The sequence below is a fragment of the Punctularia strigosozonata genome (genome assembly GCF_000264995.1).
Source record: "Punctularia strigosozonata HHB-11173 SS5 unplaced genomic scaffold PUNSTscaffold_2, whole genome shotgun sequence".
In the NCBI taxonomy this organism is placed as follows: domain Eukaryota; kingdom Fungi; phylum Basidiomycota; class Agaricomycetes; order Corticiales; family Punctulariaceae; genus Punctularia; species Punctularia strigosozonata.
In genome coordinates, this window is record NW_006767434.1 from 78291 (window position 1) to 94590 (window position 16300).

Here is a 16300-nt window from a genome sequence, read left to right on the forward strand (position 1 = left end):
GGGACCCCCCCCCCCCCCCCCCCCCCGGGCGGATCTTGCGCCGAATGTGGCAATGAGTGGCCGAATCCTCGGCTTTGGGACGTTGCTTGAGACGGGGCAACGGTCGAACGAGAGACACGGTACGCAATCGTTGGTTGCGTGCGAGGGTATGGAATGCAGTCGACGGGCGGGCTTGTACCCTGCGGCGTGGAATGCACTCCCTATATAGTGACCTGATCGAGGAGCTTACCTTTATCGCGCCTTAGCATATACCATCGAGGGCAACTCGTTCGGCAAGATAAGCTGCCGTCTTTGAAGATGGGTCCAAAGATGGTGCCATGAGAGGGGGAACGAGTTCCTTACTTGTCCGTAGTTAGTGCCGGATGATAACGCGTCGTCACTACGGTCGAAATATCACTAAATATCACTTATCAGTATGCCGAGAGCAGCTCCGAAGGCACCATGGTATCCGTTTATGTTGAAGGGATCCATATTGAGGCGATGGCCGCGGTCCCGCGCTGTGCTGCTAGCTCAGATATTGCCGCGACGATTAGAGGATGTAGTCCACAACTGCGGGTGTTCGTGCAAGAGGCGGAAGATACACGTCCTGCAAAAAGGGACGTCATCCGACATACGTCGCGAAAGCGTTCGGGCCCACGGAGCGCGGTTTCTACGGACGGAGGGAGGCAAAAGTCCAAGGGGATGGACACACGCACACACATCGCACCGCGGATCGTACTTCCCGAAGCGTGCGGGTTCTCGACTGCCAGAAGGTCTGATACGCCGTAGTCTTGTTCGCAAGGGCTCGAAATGGACGGTTCCCCAATCAAGTTCCGCCCGTGTTGGCCTAGCGTGATGCGCCGCCTGACAGGGCGGATAGGAGCGAACGTCATCGGCGGTCGAAAATACAGCCCAAGCGCTGATGCTGGGAGGTATATAAAGAGAAACAGACATGGCAGAGAGCATCAACGGGTTTTCTCGAGATGCACGACGCCATGAACAGCGCCTGCGGGTTGGTCGAGCACGTCGTGGACGAGTCCAAGCGGTTGAAGGCGTTTCGGTGACTTGTTCCCACGCGTATCTGCTCGGACATTCCGCTCACCAAAGTCTTTGCTTGCTTAGCTCTGGCGAAGGTCTCGTACGGATATCGGGGCATGGGCTCAGCATCGCGGCTGTCAGCGCCGTATCGCGCTTTGGCACGGCCGTGACCACCTGCGACAAAACCGAGCTTTCGGCGAGTGTGCACCACGCTAAGGTCAACGGGCATGCGAACGGGCATGCGAACGGTGCTAGTGGCGATCATTCGTCCAACAAACGCGCATATACGGACGCTGCCACCGGCGGCGATGAAGCCCCCACTAACACGAAGAGACGCGTTCTCGCTAGCCGACGCGCGATCGAATCGAAGATCGCGGACGGGAAGAGCGTGTACGGCGTAACGACCGGGTTCGGAGGGAGCGGTAAGCCACCACCATTCTTCTCCTTCCCTCTCAATCTGTATCCAACTCGGGATTCTGACCGCCTATATGCGCACGCAGCCGATACCAGGACGAAAGAAACGCACTTGCTCGGCCTCGCGCTCCTCCAGCACCAGCACGCCGGCATCCTCCCCGTACCCATCTCGGCGGATGAAGAAGAAGAAGAAGAAGAAGAAGTGACGCGCCCGCTGCCGCTGCTCGACCCGCTGGCATCGACGAGCATGCCCGAGGCCTGGGTGCGCGCCGCGATGGTCGTCCGCGTGAACAGCCTTATCCGGGGCCACTCCGCCGTCCGCTGGGAGCTCATCGAGCGCCTCGTCGCGCTCCTCCGCGCCAACATCGTCCCGCTCGTCCCGCTCAGGGGCAGCATCTCCGCATCGGGAGGTCAGTTCTTCGCTCCTCTTATCTTTGATCGAAACGGGCGGAACTCATTCGTCTTCGGATATCGTTTTTTTCTTCTTCTTTCCCTTTCTATTGCGCGTCGTTCTGGGTAGATCTCTCGCCGCTGTCGTACGTCGCGGGGACGATCATCGGGAACCCGGCGATCCGCGTCTGGGACGGTCCGCCCGGCGCACGGCGCGTGGTGTCGTCCGCGCGGGCGCTCGCCGCGCACGGGCTCGAGCCGCTCGCGCTCCAGCCGAAGGAACACCTCGGCGTGCTGAACGGGACGGCGTTCAGCGCGGGGCTCGGCGCGCTCGCGCTCTCGGACGCGGCGTCGCTCGCCTCGCTCGCGCTCGTGTGCACCGCGATGGGCGTCGAGGCGCTCCGGGGCGCGCCCGGCTCGTTTGCGCCGTTCGTGCACGAGGTGTGTCGGCCGCACCGGGGGCAGGTCGAGGCGGCGCGGGCGGTGAGGCGGTTGGTGGAGGGGAGCGCGTGGGTGCAGAGGGAGGGGGGAGGGGGGGAGGAGAGGACGGTGGAGGAGGATGCGGGCGAGTTGAGGCAGGATCGGTACCCGTTGCGGACGGCGGCGCAGTGGCTGGGGCCGCAGATGGAGGACGTGATGGCGGCGGTGGCGAGCGTCGCGCTCGAGTGCAACTCCAGTTCGTTTTTTTTCGTTTTTTTTTTCTGTTCTGCGCGGGCTGACGCTTTTTTTCTTTTTTCTAGCGACGGACAACCCGCTCGTGGACGAGCGCGGGGCCGTCCACCACGGCGGCAATTTCCAGGCGACGGCGGTGACGAACGCGATGGAGAAGACGCGGCTCGCGATGCACGCGATCGGCAAGCTCATGTTCGCGCAGATGACGGAGATGCTGAACCCGGCGACGAGCCGCGGCCTGCCGCCCTCGCTCGCGGCCACGGATCCGTCCCTGAACTTCCACGGCAAAGGGCTGGATATAGCCGGGGCGGCGTACGTGAGCGAGCTCGGGTACCTGGCGGGGCCGGTGTCGACGCACGTGCAGAGCGCGGAGATGCATAATCAGGCGGTGAAGTGAGTAGCCATCTTTTGCTGGGTGTGGCGTGGAGGAGGAGGGCTGACGCGAGGCTCCTTTGCCGGCTAGTTCGTTGGCGCTGATATCGGCGAGGGCGACGGTCGATTCGGTGCAAGTGCTGTCCCAGCTGATGGCGTCGTACCTGTACCTCCTGTGCCGAGGTTCGTGTTTGATTCGTTCCCGGTCCGAAAGCTAACGCGCATCGCTCCTGTTCAGCAATCGATCTCCGGGCTATGCAGGCCGACCTCGAGGGCGGCGCGGACGCCATCTTGGAAGACGAGCTCGCGAAGCATTTTCCGCGCCTCGTCGTCGACGACGACGGTGGCGCGCTGCTGAGGACGGTGCGGCGCGCGACGAGGGACGCGTTGGACGCGACGACGAGCATGGACGTTGCGCCGAGGATGCGGAAAGTGGCAGAGGCGACGGTGGTGCCGATCCTCGACCATGCTGCTGCGGAGGTGAAGGTGGAGTCGGTGCAGGCGTTCCGCGCGGGCGTCGCGGGGAGGATGGGGGAGCTGCTGAGGGAGCTTAGGGAGGAGTACGTCAAGGGGACGAGGAGCGCGGAGGGGAGGATGGGGAGGACGGGGAAGATGTATGCGTTTGTGAGGGGGACGCTCGGGGTGAGGATGCACGGAAAGGAGAATTGGGGGATGTTCAAGGAGGGGTTGGGGGTGGAGGATGTGACGGTGGGGGAGAACGTGTCGAGGGTGTATGAGGTGAGGAGCTTTGGGTATCTTCGACGGATGGACTCGATGCTGATTCGGCGGTTTGCGTTCTCCAGGCGATCAGGGATGGTCAGATCAGGGATGTGCTCGTGGAGATGTTGGGGTGATATATCGCGAGCAGATCTAGAATGAAACGGTTCGTGTAGAGATCGACTGATATTCTAATCTCTTGTATACTACACACGCTTCGTGCGCTGTTATATCTATCGGGTGGCCTACTTTGTCCCGGCGAAGACTTTCGGGGAGTGCTATATAAATATTGCGTTATCGGAAACTGAACACGCTAGAGCCACGCCGCGGCGGATCGGCGATATGTTGCCGTGAAGAGCAGTACTGCTGCTGTTTTCTAGCTTGAAACATATTGGGTCTCGGTACGCGCGAGAAAGCACACGAGCCGTGCGACTCGGTCAAGAGATGCAAGGTGTGTAGGAAGGACGTGCGAGTGGATTAAACGCCGAGGAAGGAAACGCGAGTGCCATATGAGCAGAGAACTGCGATCAAGCGTGGAAGACGTCGAATGGTGGACGCTGCATTTAGAACCTCAGGGTGCCGAGACCATCGCGCGAGGAGAGGTGGCATCGACTTGATCCAAAGCATCTAAAGCCTGGCGGATCGAACAAGCGGCCAGTCAGACCCTGCTCCGGAGTACGCGGGTCCGTTGAAAGGAGGGCACCATTCGGGTGTCTGCGTGAAGCCGTTACCCGTTACCAGTGGCGTGTGCTGTCGTGGAGTACCCCATCGCGGATCGACGTGTTGGGGTAAGGCAAGGCCGCGTTGGAACGGCCCTGCGAGGCCGCATGTGGAGAAGGATCTGCGCGAAGGCGCCTTGCGATAGTGATGGCGCGGTAGGTATCGGTGCACATGAACAGCTGCAGGAGAAGACGCCGGTGCCCGGGCAGAATGTGCGGCGGTGACGTTGCAGGAGTATGTACGGAGGCTACGAAGACCGGAAAGCTATCGAGTTGGCAGAGTTACTGCTGACCGTGCTCGGTTCTGATCGTGGTGATCAAATGCGATGCGCTGCGCCAGAGGCTGCGTTGCACAGGCCCACGGATGGCGAGCCTGTGCGCCGTGGTAGGGCCCCGTGATATACTGTATGATACCACCACGGCGAAGTCGTACGATAGCGGGAGAAACACGCAGGTGTGCGCTGCGGTGGACTGGATCAGCAAACGCAGTGCAGACGAGGGAGGAGGGGAGGCTAGGGGGTGGCGTGGGCAGGGTGAGAAAAGGCAGGGGTCGGGCTGGGACGGAGCCTGTGATGACACCCCCCCGTCGTATCAACGTGCCGGGCTTGAAAAGCAACCCTCCCGCAACGTCTCCCGACCGCCTTGCGCCCTTCCTCTGACCAGGCCATCCGAACGACCCTCCAACGAACACCTCGCGCAAGCCATGTCCGAGATACGCAGGAAGCTCGTCATCGTCGGCGACGGTGCTTGCGGAAAGGTAGGAGTCGTCTTAGCGTTGCTGGCGTGCGGCGCTCTGCTGGCGCTTCGGCCGGGTCGGTGGTGATGCGGGACTGACTCTTGCCGCTGCAGACCTGTCTCCTCATAGTCTTCTCCAAGGGTACCTTCCCTGAGGTGCGTGCCCGTGTTATCGTCACTACCTGCCGAATAGCGCTGACGAATCGTTCGATTTTGGTTCCTCCTCCTCCCTTCCTCCCCCGCGACGATCTATCCCACAACAAACGACCCTGTCATCCGCGGAAACGACGATAGGTCTACGTGCCGACCGTGTTCGAGAACTACGTCGCCGATGTCGAGGTCGACGGCAAGCACGTCGAGCTCGCCTTGTGGGATACCGCCGGCCAGGAAGACTACGACCGCCTCCGCCCGCTCAGCTACCCCGACTCGCACGTCATCCTCATCTGCTTCGCCATCGACTCGCCCGACTCGCTCGACAACGTCCAGGAGAAGGTGCCGTTTTTTCTCTTTTTTTTACCGACTTGGCCGTTTCCCCGAGTCGTTTTGAGTCATGCGCGCTTACGCGATCGTGTGTGTTTGCTTCACAGTGGATCTCGGAGGTGATGCACTTTTGCGCCGGCCTGCCCATCATCCTCGTCGCGTGCAAGAAGGATCTGCGTCGCGACCCGCGCGTCATCGAGGAGCTACGGAAGACCAGCCAGAGGCCGGTAACACCCGAAGAGGTACGTCTGTTGTCCCGTCTTCACCCCTTTCTGATCTCCTCGTTTTCTGTTCTGTTCTCCTTTCTTCTCTGGCTGTCGTTGTTTTGGTGGTCGTCTGCGTTGCTTGGGTTTCGAGGGACGGGCATCTCGGCCTTCTAAAGAGTTGCTCGATGGTGCGATGACGACACCGCGTTCGCCAATCGTGACACGTCCGGTTTCCCAGCCCGCTCCGTTCCTTCTCATGTCCCTTGTCATTCATTCTTCTCGCACGATGGACTTTTTTTTCCCGGGCTCATCTGAACCTTGTTCTTTCTCGTGTCTCGCAGGGCATGGCCGTCGCGCAGAAGATCGGCGCGCGGCACTACCTCGAGTGCTCGGCGCGCACGGGCGAGGGCGTGCGCGAGGTGTTCCAGTACGCGACCCGGGCCGCGCTCCTTAGCCGGCCGAAGGGTGGCAAGAAGCACCACTGCGTCGTGCTCTAGGCGGTGTCTGGGGGGCCTAGCGGGATCTTCGACCGGCGGCGGAGAAGGGTAATAGGTGGGCGCGGGCGGTGGGTGAGGGGAAGGGGGAGGGTTATCTTTGCGCGGTTGGTTTTTTTTCGGTCTGGACGGAAGGAACGGTTGTGTTGGATCTCTCTCGCTCGCTCGCTACTTGCTACCCCACCTCAACATTCCCCCTCGCCACACCCTCGACGATCACTTGAGCTTCTTTGCACTCCCACCCTTTGACTGCGTGCCCTTCGACCTCCCGACGCCGCCGCCGTCACGACCCGCCCGCACGAGCGCCCCCCTTTTCGCTTCCTTCCCTCCCTCTCTTTCTCCCGTCTGGCTTACGTTTTCCCCCCTTTGTGATGTAACATCGTACCTAGTGCTGCTCTCCCATACCCTCATACTCATATTGTCCTTGCGGGATCGCGAGCCAGGGTTATTATTTTGAGCTTGGCGCTTTGTGCTATCTGTGCGAAGGAGGGATGTTGGGTCCAAGCTGAGATTTATCGCTCAAGCGCGAGCGGCATTGAACCCAGACCGGGCGCACACCTCGTGCGCGAGAACGACGTCGCGCTCCGTCGGCTCGAGCTGTAGCAGTCAGTCCACTGAACACAGAGATCATACACGCCACCGAGTTATGTAGCTTGTCTCCCCGCCTGGAATTAGTATGCATCTCTAACCGTAGCTATGTTTGAGTTCAATCTCCAACTTGAATTAAGGCAGGGCCAGTGCAAACAGGTGATGTCACGTGATTAAATTCCCGCCTTTTGGTGCACGAAGAGTGAAATGTACCCAAGACGAGGAAAATCCCCGTCCGCACAGCTCTTTATCCCGAAAATATATCAGGTGTTAGAGTAACGCCGAGACGACGACATCCCCAACCATGACCGGCAACCGCCGGACGTGGCCTCACGCCGGCGGTTGGCCCTCTACCTTCTCCCACATTGGGCGCGGTAGAGGTAAGATCATCGCATGCTACCCCCGCCGTATACATGTATCTAACAGTGCCTACAGCCTTGGCTAACACGCCGACTGTCTAGGTTATTGAAAAAATACGGCCAGGCATCGATAGATAATTAAATGTTGGACAGATCTCTCCACTCATAATTCTACTCCAACGAACGATAAGTCATCTTTCTCGAGTTCAGGGCGTATCTGAGAGTGGTCTGGAGGCTTTGGCGGCGCACACGTGATAACGCCATAGAGCTCCACATTACCAGCGTTTGCTCTAGCCCTGCCTTAAAACCCTGGAACGGCAAACATTCTACGCAGATTTGATGAGTATGGACATGATTTGTTGTACTACAGCGGTGCAAGCGAAGGTGAATTGCCGGGACCCCGCCCTTTCCCAACTCTAGTGCATCAAGTCGACGGTCAAATGTAAACCCCACCGCGAAGCGAGAGCATATGGAACGAGGCGGTAAGTAGTGCCTTCACTAGAAATCTCGACGACGTGACAGCGAAACCCCGACTGGCCACAAACAACACAAGACACATTTAAAAGACGCATCGGCATGGGGGACGAGGAGCCTGGGCGGGCGACGCGGATTCAGGTGCCGAAGATTCGGAAGAAGGCGCGGGCTTGGGCCGCACGTAGTCCGACGGGAGGAGGAACCACGGGTCGGGAACGGTCACCCACTTCGGCTTGAGACCGTCCTGCTCGAGGATTGCCTTGAACTTGCGGTCGGACTCGCGCTCCTCCATCGGCTGGCAGGTGGACGACGTCGCAGTCGGGTCGTATTGCGTTTGGCGCGCGAGAAGGACGATGGGCGTGCCCCGGCGAGCGAACTCGTCTTCGCCGTTGGCGTTGCGTCTGAGCAGCGCCTTGGGCCAGTCGGTCGGGATGATGGAGGCGCGCCCGTTTGCGCCGGCGCGGTGCCAGGCGAGCGCGATGGCCGTGGATGCGGGGGTGGTGTCGTCGTCGTCCGTCAGCCAGCTGTGCTTCCGCGCCCACCTCTCGGCGTCGGACAGGCTGATCTTGTAGCCAGCGTACACGTCGGCTCCGCGTTCTCGCATGGTCAAATCTGCACTCGAAAACACGAATATCAGAGCCGCGTGAGGATAGAGGCAAGCCAACTACCACGTATCGCTATAACACGGTTCAAATGTGTTTAAGAGAGGTAAACGGCAGTCTGAACCTCTGGGGTAATCCAGGGGATGTCTTCAGCTCTTGGCGCGTCAATACGTATCCAACCAGACGGTCATGTGACCGCTATTCTTTCCGCTCGCGCCGTTCCCAGAGTCCTCCGTTCTCATCGATCGCCCCTGCCAGTTCTACTGAACGAGCTCAAAGGAGATGCCTACGAGCGCAAAACATCATTGTCCTCTGGCGCTTGTCGATAGCTGAGCCTCACCTGCACATGCAGGATCCGGGATACCCATTGTCTTTAGCCGCCGATTCTGGCTAGAAGACTGCTCGCTTCTCGATATCGCCGACGATTGACGTTGTTTTCTCCAGGGCAAACCGCAGGGTGCGCATGTCGTTGCGCTTCTTATTCTGGGCGGGGAGACCTGGAAGTATACTTGGAATGCGGCCCAGAGGAAGTGGGCCCACGACGGCGCTGCTCTCGTGACGGGTGGAACAGCTTTCCGCCAGATTCTCCAACAGGTTGCAGACCAGAAGAAACGCGCTCCGAGCCAAGTCTTCTGATTTTGTGGATATATGTGGCCGGAATCGATGTATTACTTGGATACTGTACTATGATCATGACGATAGGTTGATTTATATCACTGTTGCAACCTGCAGAAATGTAGCAATTGTTTTCGACCATCCATCCCCAAACACGCGCTCGCCTTCACTCCAATGTCATTCCTGCTCGCCATATTCTTCATCGCCAAGGTGCAACCGAGGTCAGTCCGCGACGTCTGCTACACGACAGACAGTCATTGTATATCTCACATCCAAGTCAACCGCTATCATTTACGTACACCTGAGCTCGGGAGATTACCGCACAGAGGACCGCCTCAATAAGTTTTCTACGTCATGTTCAAGTGTACAATTGTGCGCGCAGCAACCTCACCACTGGACATTATTGCACGATATCGGTTCATCCAATTACCCACCCGATCTGCGCGTTCAGTGATGGGAAGGCAGACGACAAAAGATGGGCGATATGGTCGAGTATACGGTGCGTTGTCGGTCACGACATACTACTACGTTACGTACATTTGACATGAACGGACGGAGAATGGCGACGGGGATATGATGCCACGGACGTGATGGCAAGTCCCTTAACACTTCGACACGAGCAGGAGCTGTAGCAGGGCACAAACGTCAAAGGGCTTCGAGAAAGAAGCATCAGTGCGGGGGCTCAAGAAGGGCGCGAGGTAAAGTCGACTCGGCGGGCAGTTGTCATTAAGCCATGGAAGCTGCAGCAAGAGCCTCGGCAGACGACGCGGATCCGGGTGCTGCAGAAGGCGCAGGCTTGGGCCGGACGTAGTCCGACGGAAGGTAAAACCACGGGTCGGGGACGGTCACCCACTTCGGCTTGAGACCGTCCTTCTCAAGGATCGCCTTGAACTTGAGGTCCGACTCGCGCTCCTCCATCGGCCGGCAGGTGGACGACGTCGCAGTCGGGTCGTACCGCGTCTGGCGCGCGATGAGGACGATGGGCGTGCCCCGGCGAGCGAACTCGTCTTCTCCGTTGGCGTTCCGCGTGAGCAGCGCCTTGGGCCAGTCGGTCGGGATGATGGTGGCGCGGTCATCCAGGCCCGCGCGGTGCCAGGCAAGCGCAATGGCCGTGGATGCGAGAGTAGTGTCGTTCGTCAGCCAGCGATGTCTCCGCGCCCATCTCTCGGCTTCAGGATAGCTGATCTTGTAACCCGCAAAGACGTCGGTTCCGCGTTCTCGCATGGTTGGAACCTGCGCTCGAAGCACGATTATCAGAGCGCGTGAGGACAAAGGTAGGGCGGCACTGACCACGTATCGCTATGACACAGTATAAACGCGCCAAATGGGTCTGAAAGGTAAACGGCAGTCTGCGTCTCGGAGGCCCTCCAGGGACGGTCGGTTAACTCCGGCTCTGAGGACGTTCGAACGACTGACAAAATGCTCGGCGAACACGTTCCGGCGAACATCCCACGGTACACCGATCGCATCAACTCATTATCCGCCCGCAATGCAGAGGTACACGTCGAACCCGCCTGTTATTGGTCTGTTAAGCCACCGCACATCATCGTCTGCTGTCGCGTGAGGACCAAGCGCAGATAATATCGGTCCATGTCATCACTCGCCCAATCTGCCCGTTCAGTACACTGGAGGAAGATAACAGAAGACAGGTTATATCCATCGGGAATCCGTACATTTGGCACAAACGACAGAGACGGCGACGGAATACGATGCCACGGAAGTGGTGGCAAGTGCCTTCACCATTTCCGACTTGAACAGGCACCGTAGCAAGACACAAACGCAACACATTTGAGAAAGAGGCATCTATATACCGAGCAACGCGTAGGGGTAAAGTCTCGACACGACGGGGGGGCAGCTGTGGTCAGGCCGTGGAAGCTGTAACAAGAGACCGGGCAGATGATGCGGCCGCGGCTTCGGGCTCGGACGAGGGGCTCGTCGTCGGCTTGGGTCGGACATAGTCCGACGGAAGGTAGAACCACGGATCGGGAACGGTCACCCACTTCGGCTTGAGACCGTCCTTCTCGAGTATCGCCTTGAACTTGAGGTCGGACTCGCGCTCCTCCATCGGCTGGCAGGTGGACGACGTCGCGGTTGGGTCGTACCGTGTTTGGCGCGCGATGAGGACGATGGGCGTGCCCCGGCGAGCGAACTCGTCTTCGCCGTTGGCGTTCCGTCTGAGCAGCGCCTTGGGCCAGTCGGTCGGGATAATGGTGGCGCGGTCGTCTGCGCCAGCGCGGTGCCAGGCAAGAGCGATGGCCGTGGGTGCGGGAGTAGTGTCGTCCGTCAGCCAGCGATGCTTCCGCGCCCATCTCTCGGCTTCGGAACAGCTGATCTTGTAACCCGCAAAGACGTCGGTTCCGCGTTCTAGCATGGTGAACCTGCACTCGAAGGTCGTAAATCAGAGCGCATGACAGAAAGGGCAAGAGAACACTGACCACGGATTGCTACAGAACGGTGTGAACGTATTCGAGAGGTAGGCAGTAGCATCGTCAGGAATTTAGTGGTTGGATGCTGACGTAAACAGTTCGCTTACGCGCTTCGTCGCCGACATTGGGTGTCCGCACGGCACTGTAAGCAAAGCATGAAGTACGAGAAGGAGAGTAAGAGCCTGTAAGAGCGCCACGAAGCACCGGACCCGCCTCAAGTCTTGACGAATAGGCAATCTAACATCGGAACCTTTGCGGAAGGGCCGATGTCCTGTCTCAAGGCATATAACATCCATACCACCATACCATACCTCTATAATGCCGACGTAATGAGTAGACCATGCATAAACAATTCTAACCCTCGGATTGCATGAAAGTAAGCCTAGAAGCTTCAGCAACAGATATCGTCTACAATCCTCCCCAGTTTACTCGACATTCACGGGTATTCGCTCGGATCCGCGCCTGTAGTAATCTTCTGGGACGTCCTCGATGAAATCGAACGGAAGGAGCATGAACGGGTCAGGAACCATGACCCATTTCCACTCTATTCCGTGCGTTCCCTCTAGGATGGCCTTCAGCTGGCGATCGGACTCCCTTTCCTCAACCCAAATACAGCTAGAAGCGGTTGCCCTCGGGTCGTAGTACGACACGCACGCGATCATTACACTGGGGTTGCCCTTTCTGACAAGTTCGTGCCGCACTACTTCTCCGTGGTCGTCGAAGACCCGCTTGAACTTGGCCTTCGGCCAGTCCGTTGGTACGACTTTGCCGGACACCTTTGGGCCAAGCTTGTCCCAGTTCTGCCGTATGCATTGGCCAACGAATCCGTCTTCGGATAGATGCCAGCCACGCTTTTTGATCCAGGCTTCAGCGTTTGCGTAGCTGAGCATATATCCGGCGTAGACAGGTGCACCCATGGTACCTGTCATGCACTCGTTAGTGAAGGCTTTCATCAGAGTGTAATCAGCGCTCGTACAGATCAGACACAATCAAAGATGCAACACGATGGAGGAGCCCGTATATGATATAGGTTCTGGTATTCGGCTCAGCTGCACGGCTTTCGAATTCGAATGTTTCTCAACCACGCCACGTGACCTCCGACGGAATGACCGTGGCGTTTCCGCAGAGGACCAACCCCAATCTGCGCGTTCAGGCAATTTCATCGAGAATACGGCGCGTTGACGGTCGTGACATATATTACGCTAAGCACAGCTTGCATGAACGACGGAGAATGGCGAGGGGAGGGGGGGTATGATGCTACGGACATGGTGGTAAGTGCCTTCACCCCACTTCGACGTGAACAGGAACTGTGGCAAGATACAAACGAGAGAGAATTCGGTGCGGGGGTACGAGCAGCGCGCAGGAGAAAAGTCCACACGACGGGCAGTTGTTGCTAAGCCGTGGAAGCTGCGACAGTGGATCTCAGGCAGATGATGCGGCGGCGGCGGCTGCTGCTGCTCCGGGGACAGACGAGGGCGCTGTCTGCTTGGGCCGGACGTAGTCCGACGGGAGGTGGAACCACACGTCGAGGACGGTTACCCATTGCAGCCTGAGGCCGTCATTCTCGAGTATGGCCTTGAACTTGCGGTCGGATTCGCGCTCTTCCATCGGCTGGCAGGTGGACGACGTCGCAGTCGGGTCGTACCGCGTCTGGCGCGCGATGAGGACGATGGGCGTGCCCCGGCGAGCGAACTCGTCTTCGCCGTCGGCGTTCCGCCTGAGCAGCGCCTTGGGCCAGTCGGTCACGAGGATGGTTCAGGCGAGCGCGGTCCCAGGCCCGCGCGATTGCTATCGGCGCGTCTATGCCGTCCTCGTCGTCGGCCAGCCAGCTATGCTTCCGCGCCCATCTTTCGGCGTCGGGTAAACCGATCTTGTACCCGGCGAATACGTCGGCTCCTCGTACTTATGGGCATGGTCGATTTCGGAAGCTATGGATGCGCTGGGGTGTGGACTGAACGTCAAAGATTTGGTGGCTAGACACACTGACGTGAATTCAATTCTTTGCCAACGCGCTTCGTTTCCGAGACTGGGTGCCCACACCGCAGTGGCCGCGCACTGGAAGCAAAGCGTGAAGTACGAGAAAGAGAGCGAGAGCGCCACATGGCTCGGACATGGTCATATCGAATCCTTCGCGAAAGAGCCGACGCGATGACTCGAGGCTTTCATTTCTCTGTAAACACGTCTACAATGCATAAACAATTCTACCGGGCTCCGTTTGCGTAGAAGTAAGCATAGATGCATCAGGCGACAGATATCCGCGTCCCCAGTTTACTCGACGTTAACCAATACTCGCTCGGACCCGCGTCTGTAGTAATCCTCTGGAACGTCTTCAACGAAATCAAACGGGAGCAGCATGAACGGGTCAGGAACCATGACCCATTTCCACTCAATCCCATGCGCTCCCTCTAGGATGGCCTTTAATTCGCGATCAGAGTCCCTTTCCTCGATCCAAATACAGGTGGAAGCGGTTGCCTTCGGGTCGTAGCGTTTTGCGCGCACGACCAACACGATGGGATTGCCCTGTCTGACGATTTGGTGGCGCACTACTTCTCCGTGCTCGTCCAGAACCCGCTTTTTCTTGGCTTTGGGCCAATCCGTTGACATTACGTCGCCGGACGCATCTGTGTGGAGCTCCTCCCAATGGCGCCGTATGCAGCGGCCAACGCTACTGTTCTCCGATACATGCCAGCCGTGCTTTTCCGCCCAGGCTCGGGCGTCTGCGTCACTGAGCATATAGCCGGCAAAAACAGTCGCACCCATGGTACCTATAACGTGCAGCTACGTCAGTGAGGGATACAATCAACCTGAAGACAGCGCTCGTACAAATCGATGGTGCTCAAAGACGTGCAATGACGGAAGAATCTGTGTATGCTTTGGTATGGGATCCTATGCATGCAACCGCTCGTGGCTTTTGAATGTTTCTCAACTTCGCCACGTGACTGCAACCGCACCTTCGGATTGACCGCGAATCAAAGCATCATCCTTCACAGCGCTATTATTCCCATCTCGCAGTGCCTGTCTTCTGTGCAGTCACACATGTGGCTGACAATAGTTCCTTGACTGCAACATACGGTTCCTTGCCGCTCAGAGAATAGATGACCCGGAAATGCAGGTCTTTCTGCCCCATCCTATAATGTGTTGGTACTGAATATGTGATTGTCAAACATTTACCTGCAGCTGCAGCATTATAGTTGTCTGGGATAGCACTTCAGACTGCACCCTGGATGCTGGATGACTTTTATAATTCTTATAGTAATGCGGCTCTCAGGCTCATTTTATCTCAAAGTCGATTGTTGGAAGACAGCAATTGAACTTCGCACCTTTATTACCACCTCTCCAGTCTTGAGAGTATAAGTGCAGAGAGAAGTTTTGATGCAGTTTCCTCACCACCAGCTCCATCGAGACTGCTCCTCTGAGTACACAGAGGTGTGCCCTTTGGTTCTCTTCTTTGCACGGAGCTTCGTGAGAAGCCTAACTGACATCAATACTTATAGCTAAATAAGAACTGAACGGGCCTCCGTTTGTGACCATCAGTGTATATCTGGTGTCTTCTGATAAGGTCGAGATACTTCTACAACCACGGACCCGTGCCTCGACGTACTCACTTTCAGTTTGATTTAGATGTACGAAGACATACCTGTTTGGATTTTGTCGCGTATCAATAACCTCATCTACGCGGAGAAGCAATACGAAGCCAGTTATTATGGTCCTATTGGAGGACTATTTTGGGAAATATTTCGGGGAAAGGGCGGCTTTCTAACAAAGGCCCAGCCAAAGTTGCGACCGGCTCTTTCAGACCAAAACGAGGAAGCGGATGCCAACACGTCCGTAGATTCAACGGGGATCTTCGTCGGGGGAAACATCACAAGCGCTGGCACTCCTGACTTTATTATCTGCAAGGCGTCGTCACGACTTGACAGTGACGTCCCCCTGGTACTCATAGAGATTAAACGGGCTGGCGAAAGTGTGAGTTCGGCAATGGCGCAACTGTCGGATTACATGGATGCTATGGAGGACCGACCTCGAGGCTACGAAGTCCTTGCACTCCTCATCGTGGGTCCGGACACTTGGGCATTCACCTATGACGAGGAAACGGGAGATTGGATTACTGCTGTTTGCAAAAGTGATGGCGCGTCGTGCTCCAACACAACTTTTGTCGCGTTCGGGCACGTCCACCGGATATCGACGATATCTTGACAACGACGGCGAATTTTTAGATGATTTATACATGAAAGTCGTAGCCCTTGACGTTCTGCAGATGCAAGGCTAGAAATCTCGGAGAAATGACGGATAGTGTGATCTCTCTCGGTGCAAAGGACACCACATGAGTATATCGACCGTTTGACGAGCAATCATGGAGCTTGGACTTCAGGAATAAGCTCGTATGATGCAGGACTTAGCTACCGAAGTGCATGTGTGGTTGTATTCCGAGGTCGTGAACATGTGTTCGGTAGACTGGAGTGCGCGTGCCGCGCCTCCTTGACCATGCTCAATGTTCCACCATGCACGGCAAAGCACTCTCCAACGACCTTCGTGCTACTATTATCCGCATGCTTCCGTTCTTCAGCAGGAGCGACATCTCAATTTGGACTGGAGCTAGTATTCGAACAATTTCACGTGTAGTCAGCCAAACCATGGAAACCGGGTCTGTGGACACACCGAAGAGTTCACGGAGGTTGATAGGAAGGGGCCGGCACATTGGGGAGGAAGAACTTGCTGTTGAGTCAAACAAGTTACTTTGAGGCATTACCCGTGACAGTTTCTGACTAGTATATGCACGGTATACTGGCGAAGAACTGCAGCACGTACCTCGAGGATCTCCGTAAAGAAATCGAAGATTCCTGTGGCAAATTGGTGTCAAAATCAACTATTTGGAGGTCCCTGAAGAATGCTGGTATGAGTATGAAGAAAGTACGCTGCGCCCGCTGTGTTCTGCATGGCAAATTCTCACTGATGCCGCTGTCGGAAGGTCACACGTATTGCACTCGAACGGAGTGCGGAGAAGCGAGCTCACTATAAG

At 57.3% G+C, this 16300-nt stretch overlaps 9 protein-coding genes across 9 annotated transcripts in view; 3 read left to right on the plus strand and 6 right to left on the minus strand.

Moving 5' to 3' along the window:
* PUNSTDRAFT_49442 (uncharacterized protein) overlaps nucleotides 1–407 on the plus strand; it is a 3005-nt gene extending 2598 nt beyond the window's left edge. Inside the window, exon 4 of the mRNA XM_007379639.1 lies at nucleotides 18–407. The gene's annotated coding sequence lies outside the window, so the exon portion shown is untranslated. The remainder of the gene's footprint in view (nucleotides 1–17) is intronic.
* Nucleotides 408–960: 553 nt separating this feature from the next.
* Nucleotides 961–3826, plus strand: PUNSTDRAFT_49445 (phenylalanine ammonia-lyase; the record flags this gene model as incomplete). The annotated part of the gene is made up of 8 exons (XM_007379640.1): nucleotides 961–1039; nucleotides 1102–1439; nucleotides 1518–1841; nucleotides 1952–2497; nucleotides 2562–2886; nucleotides 2957–3048; nucleotides 3104–3603; nucleotides 3669–3826. Coding segments are annotated over 8 exons (2255 nt in total), but the record flags the coding sequence as incomplete, so codon positions are not given.
* A 1097-nt stretch (nucleotides 3827–4923) lies between these two features.
* On the plus strand, nucleotides 4924–6625 carry PUNSTDRAFT_140978 (uncharacterized protein). Its single transcript, XM_007379641.1, has 5 exons — nucleotides 4924–5058; nucleotides 5151–5192; nucleotides 5331–5528; nucleotides 5624–5758; nucleotides 6064–6625. The coding sequence occupies exons 1-5, from the start codon at nucleotides 5005–5007 to the stop codon at nucleotides 6217–6219; spliced, it is 585 nt and encodes a 194-aa protein (XP_007379703.1). The 5' UTR covers nucleotides 4924–5004; the 3' UTR covers nucleotides 6220–6625.
* Nucleotides 6626–7478: 853 nt separating this feature from the next.
* Nucleotides 7479–8352, minus strand: PUNSTDRAFT_140979 (uncharacterized protein). Its single transcript, XM_007379642.1, has one exon. It carries the CDS (start codon nucleotides 8239–8241, stop codon nucleotides 7723–7725), a length of 519 nt encoding a protein of 172 aa, XP_007379704.1. The 5' UTR covers nucleotides 8242–8352; the 3' UTR covers nucleotides 7479–7722.
* Nucleotides 8353–9333: 981 nt separating this feature from the next.
* Nucleotides 9334–10241, minus strand: PUNSTDRAFT_140980 (uncharacterized protein). The gene is made up of 2 exons (XM_007379643.1): nucleotides 10145–10241; nucleotides 9334–10087 (listed from the first exon to the last, which is right to left on the minus strand). Exon 2 carries the CDS (start codon nucleotides 10076–10078, stop codon nucleotides 9581–9583), a length of 498 nt encoding a protein of 165 aa, XP_007379705.1. The 5' UTR covers nucleotides 10079–10087; nucleotides 10145–10241; the 3' UTR covers nucleotides 9334–9580.
* A 465-nt stretch (nucleotides 10242–10706) lies between these two features.
* On the minus strand, nucleotides 10707–11233 carry PUNSTDRAFT_140981 (uncharacterized protein). Its single transcript, XM_007379644.1, has one exon. The coding sequence runs from the start codon at nucleotides 11223–11225 to the stop codon at nucleotides 10716–10718; it is 510 nt and encodes a 169-aa protein (XP_007379706.1). The 5' UTR covers nucleotides 11226–11233; the 3' UTR covers nucleotides 10707–10715.
* Nucleotides 11234–11635: 402 nt separating this feature from the next.
* On the minus strand, nucleotides 11636–12197 carry PUNSTDRAFT_140982 (uncharacterized protein; the record flags this gene model as incomplete). The annotated part of the gene is made up of 1 exon (XM_007379645.1): nucleotides 11636–12197. One exon carries the CDS (start codon nucleotides 12195–12197, stop codon nucleotides 11706–11708), a length of 492 nt encoding a protein of 163 aa, XP_007379707.1. The 3' UTR covers nucleotides 11636–11705.
* Nucleotides 12198–12550: 353 nt separating this feature from the next.
* Nucleotides 12551–13166, minus strand: PUNSTDRAFT_49451 (uncharacterized protein). Its single transcript, XM_007379646.1, has one exon. It carries the CDS (start codon nucleotides 12886–12888, stop codon nucleotides 12703–12705), a length of 186 nt encoding a protein of 61 aa, XP_007379708.1. The 5' UTR covers nucleotides 12889–13166; the 3' UTR covers nucleotides 12551–12702.
* A 326-nt stretch (nucleotides 13167–13492) lies between these two features.
* Nucleotides 13493–14139, minus strand: PUNSTDRAFT_49452 (uncharacterized protein). Its single transcript, XM_007379647.1, has 2 exons — nucleotides 14104–14139; nucleotides 13493–14045 (listed from the first exon to the last, which is right to left on the minus strand). The coding sequence occupies exon 2, from the start codon at nucleotides 14038–14040 to the stop codon at nucleotides 13549–13551; it is 492 nt and encodes a 163-aa protein (XP_007379709.1). The 5' UTR covers nucleotides 14041–14045; nucleotides 14104–14139; the 3' UTR covers nucleotides 13493–13548.
* Nucleotides 14140–16300: the final 2161 nt, after the last annotated feature.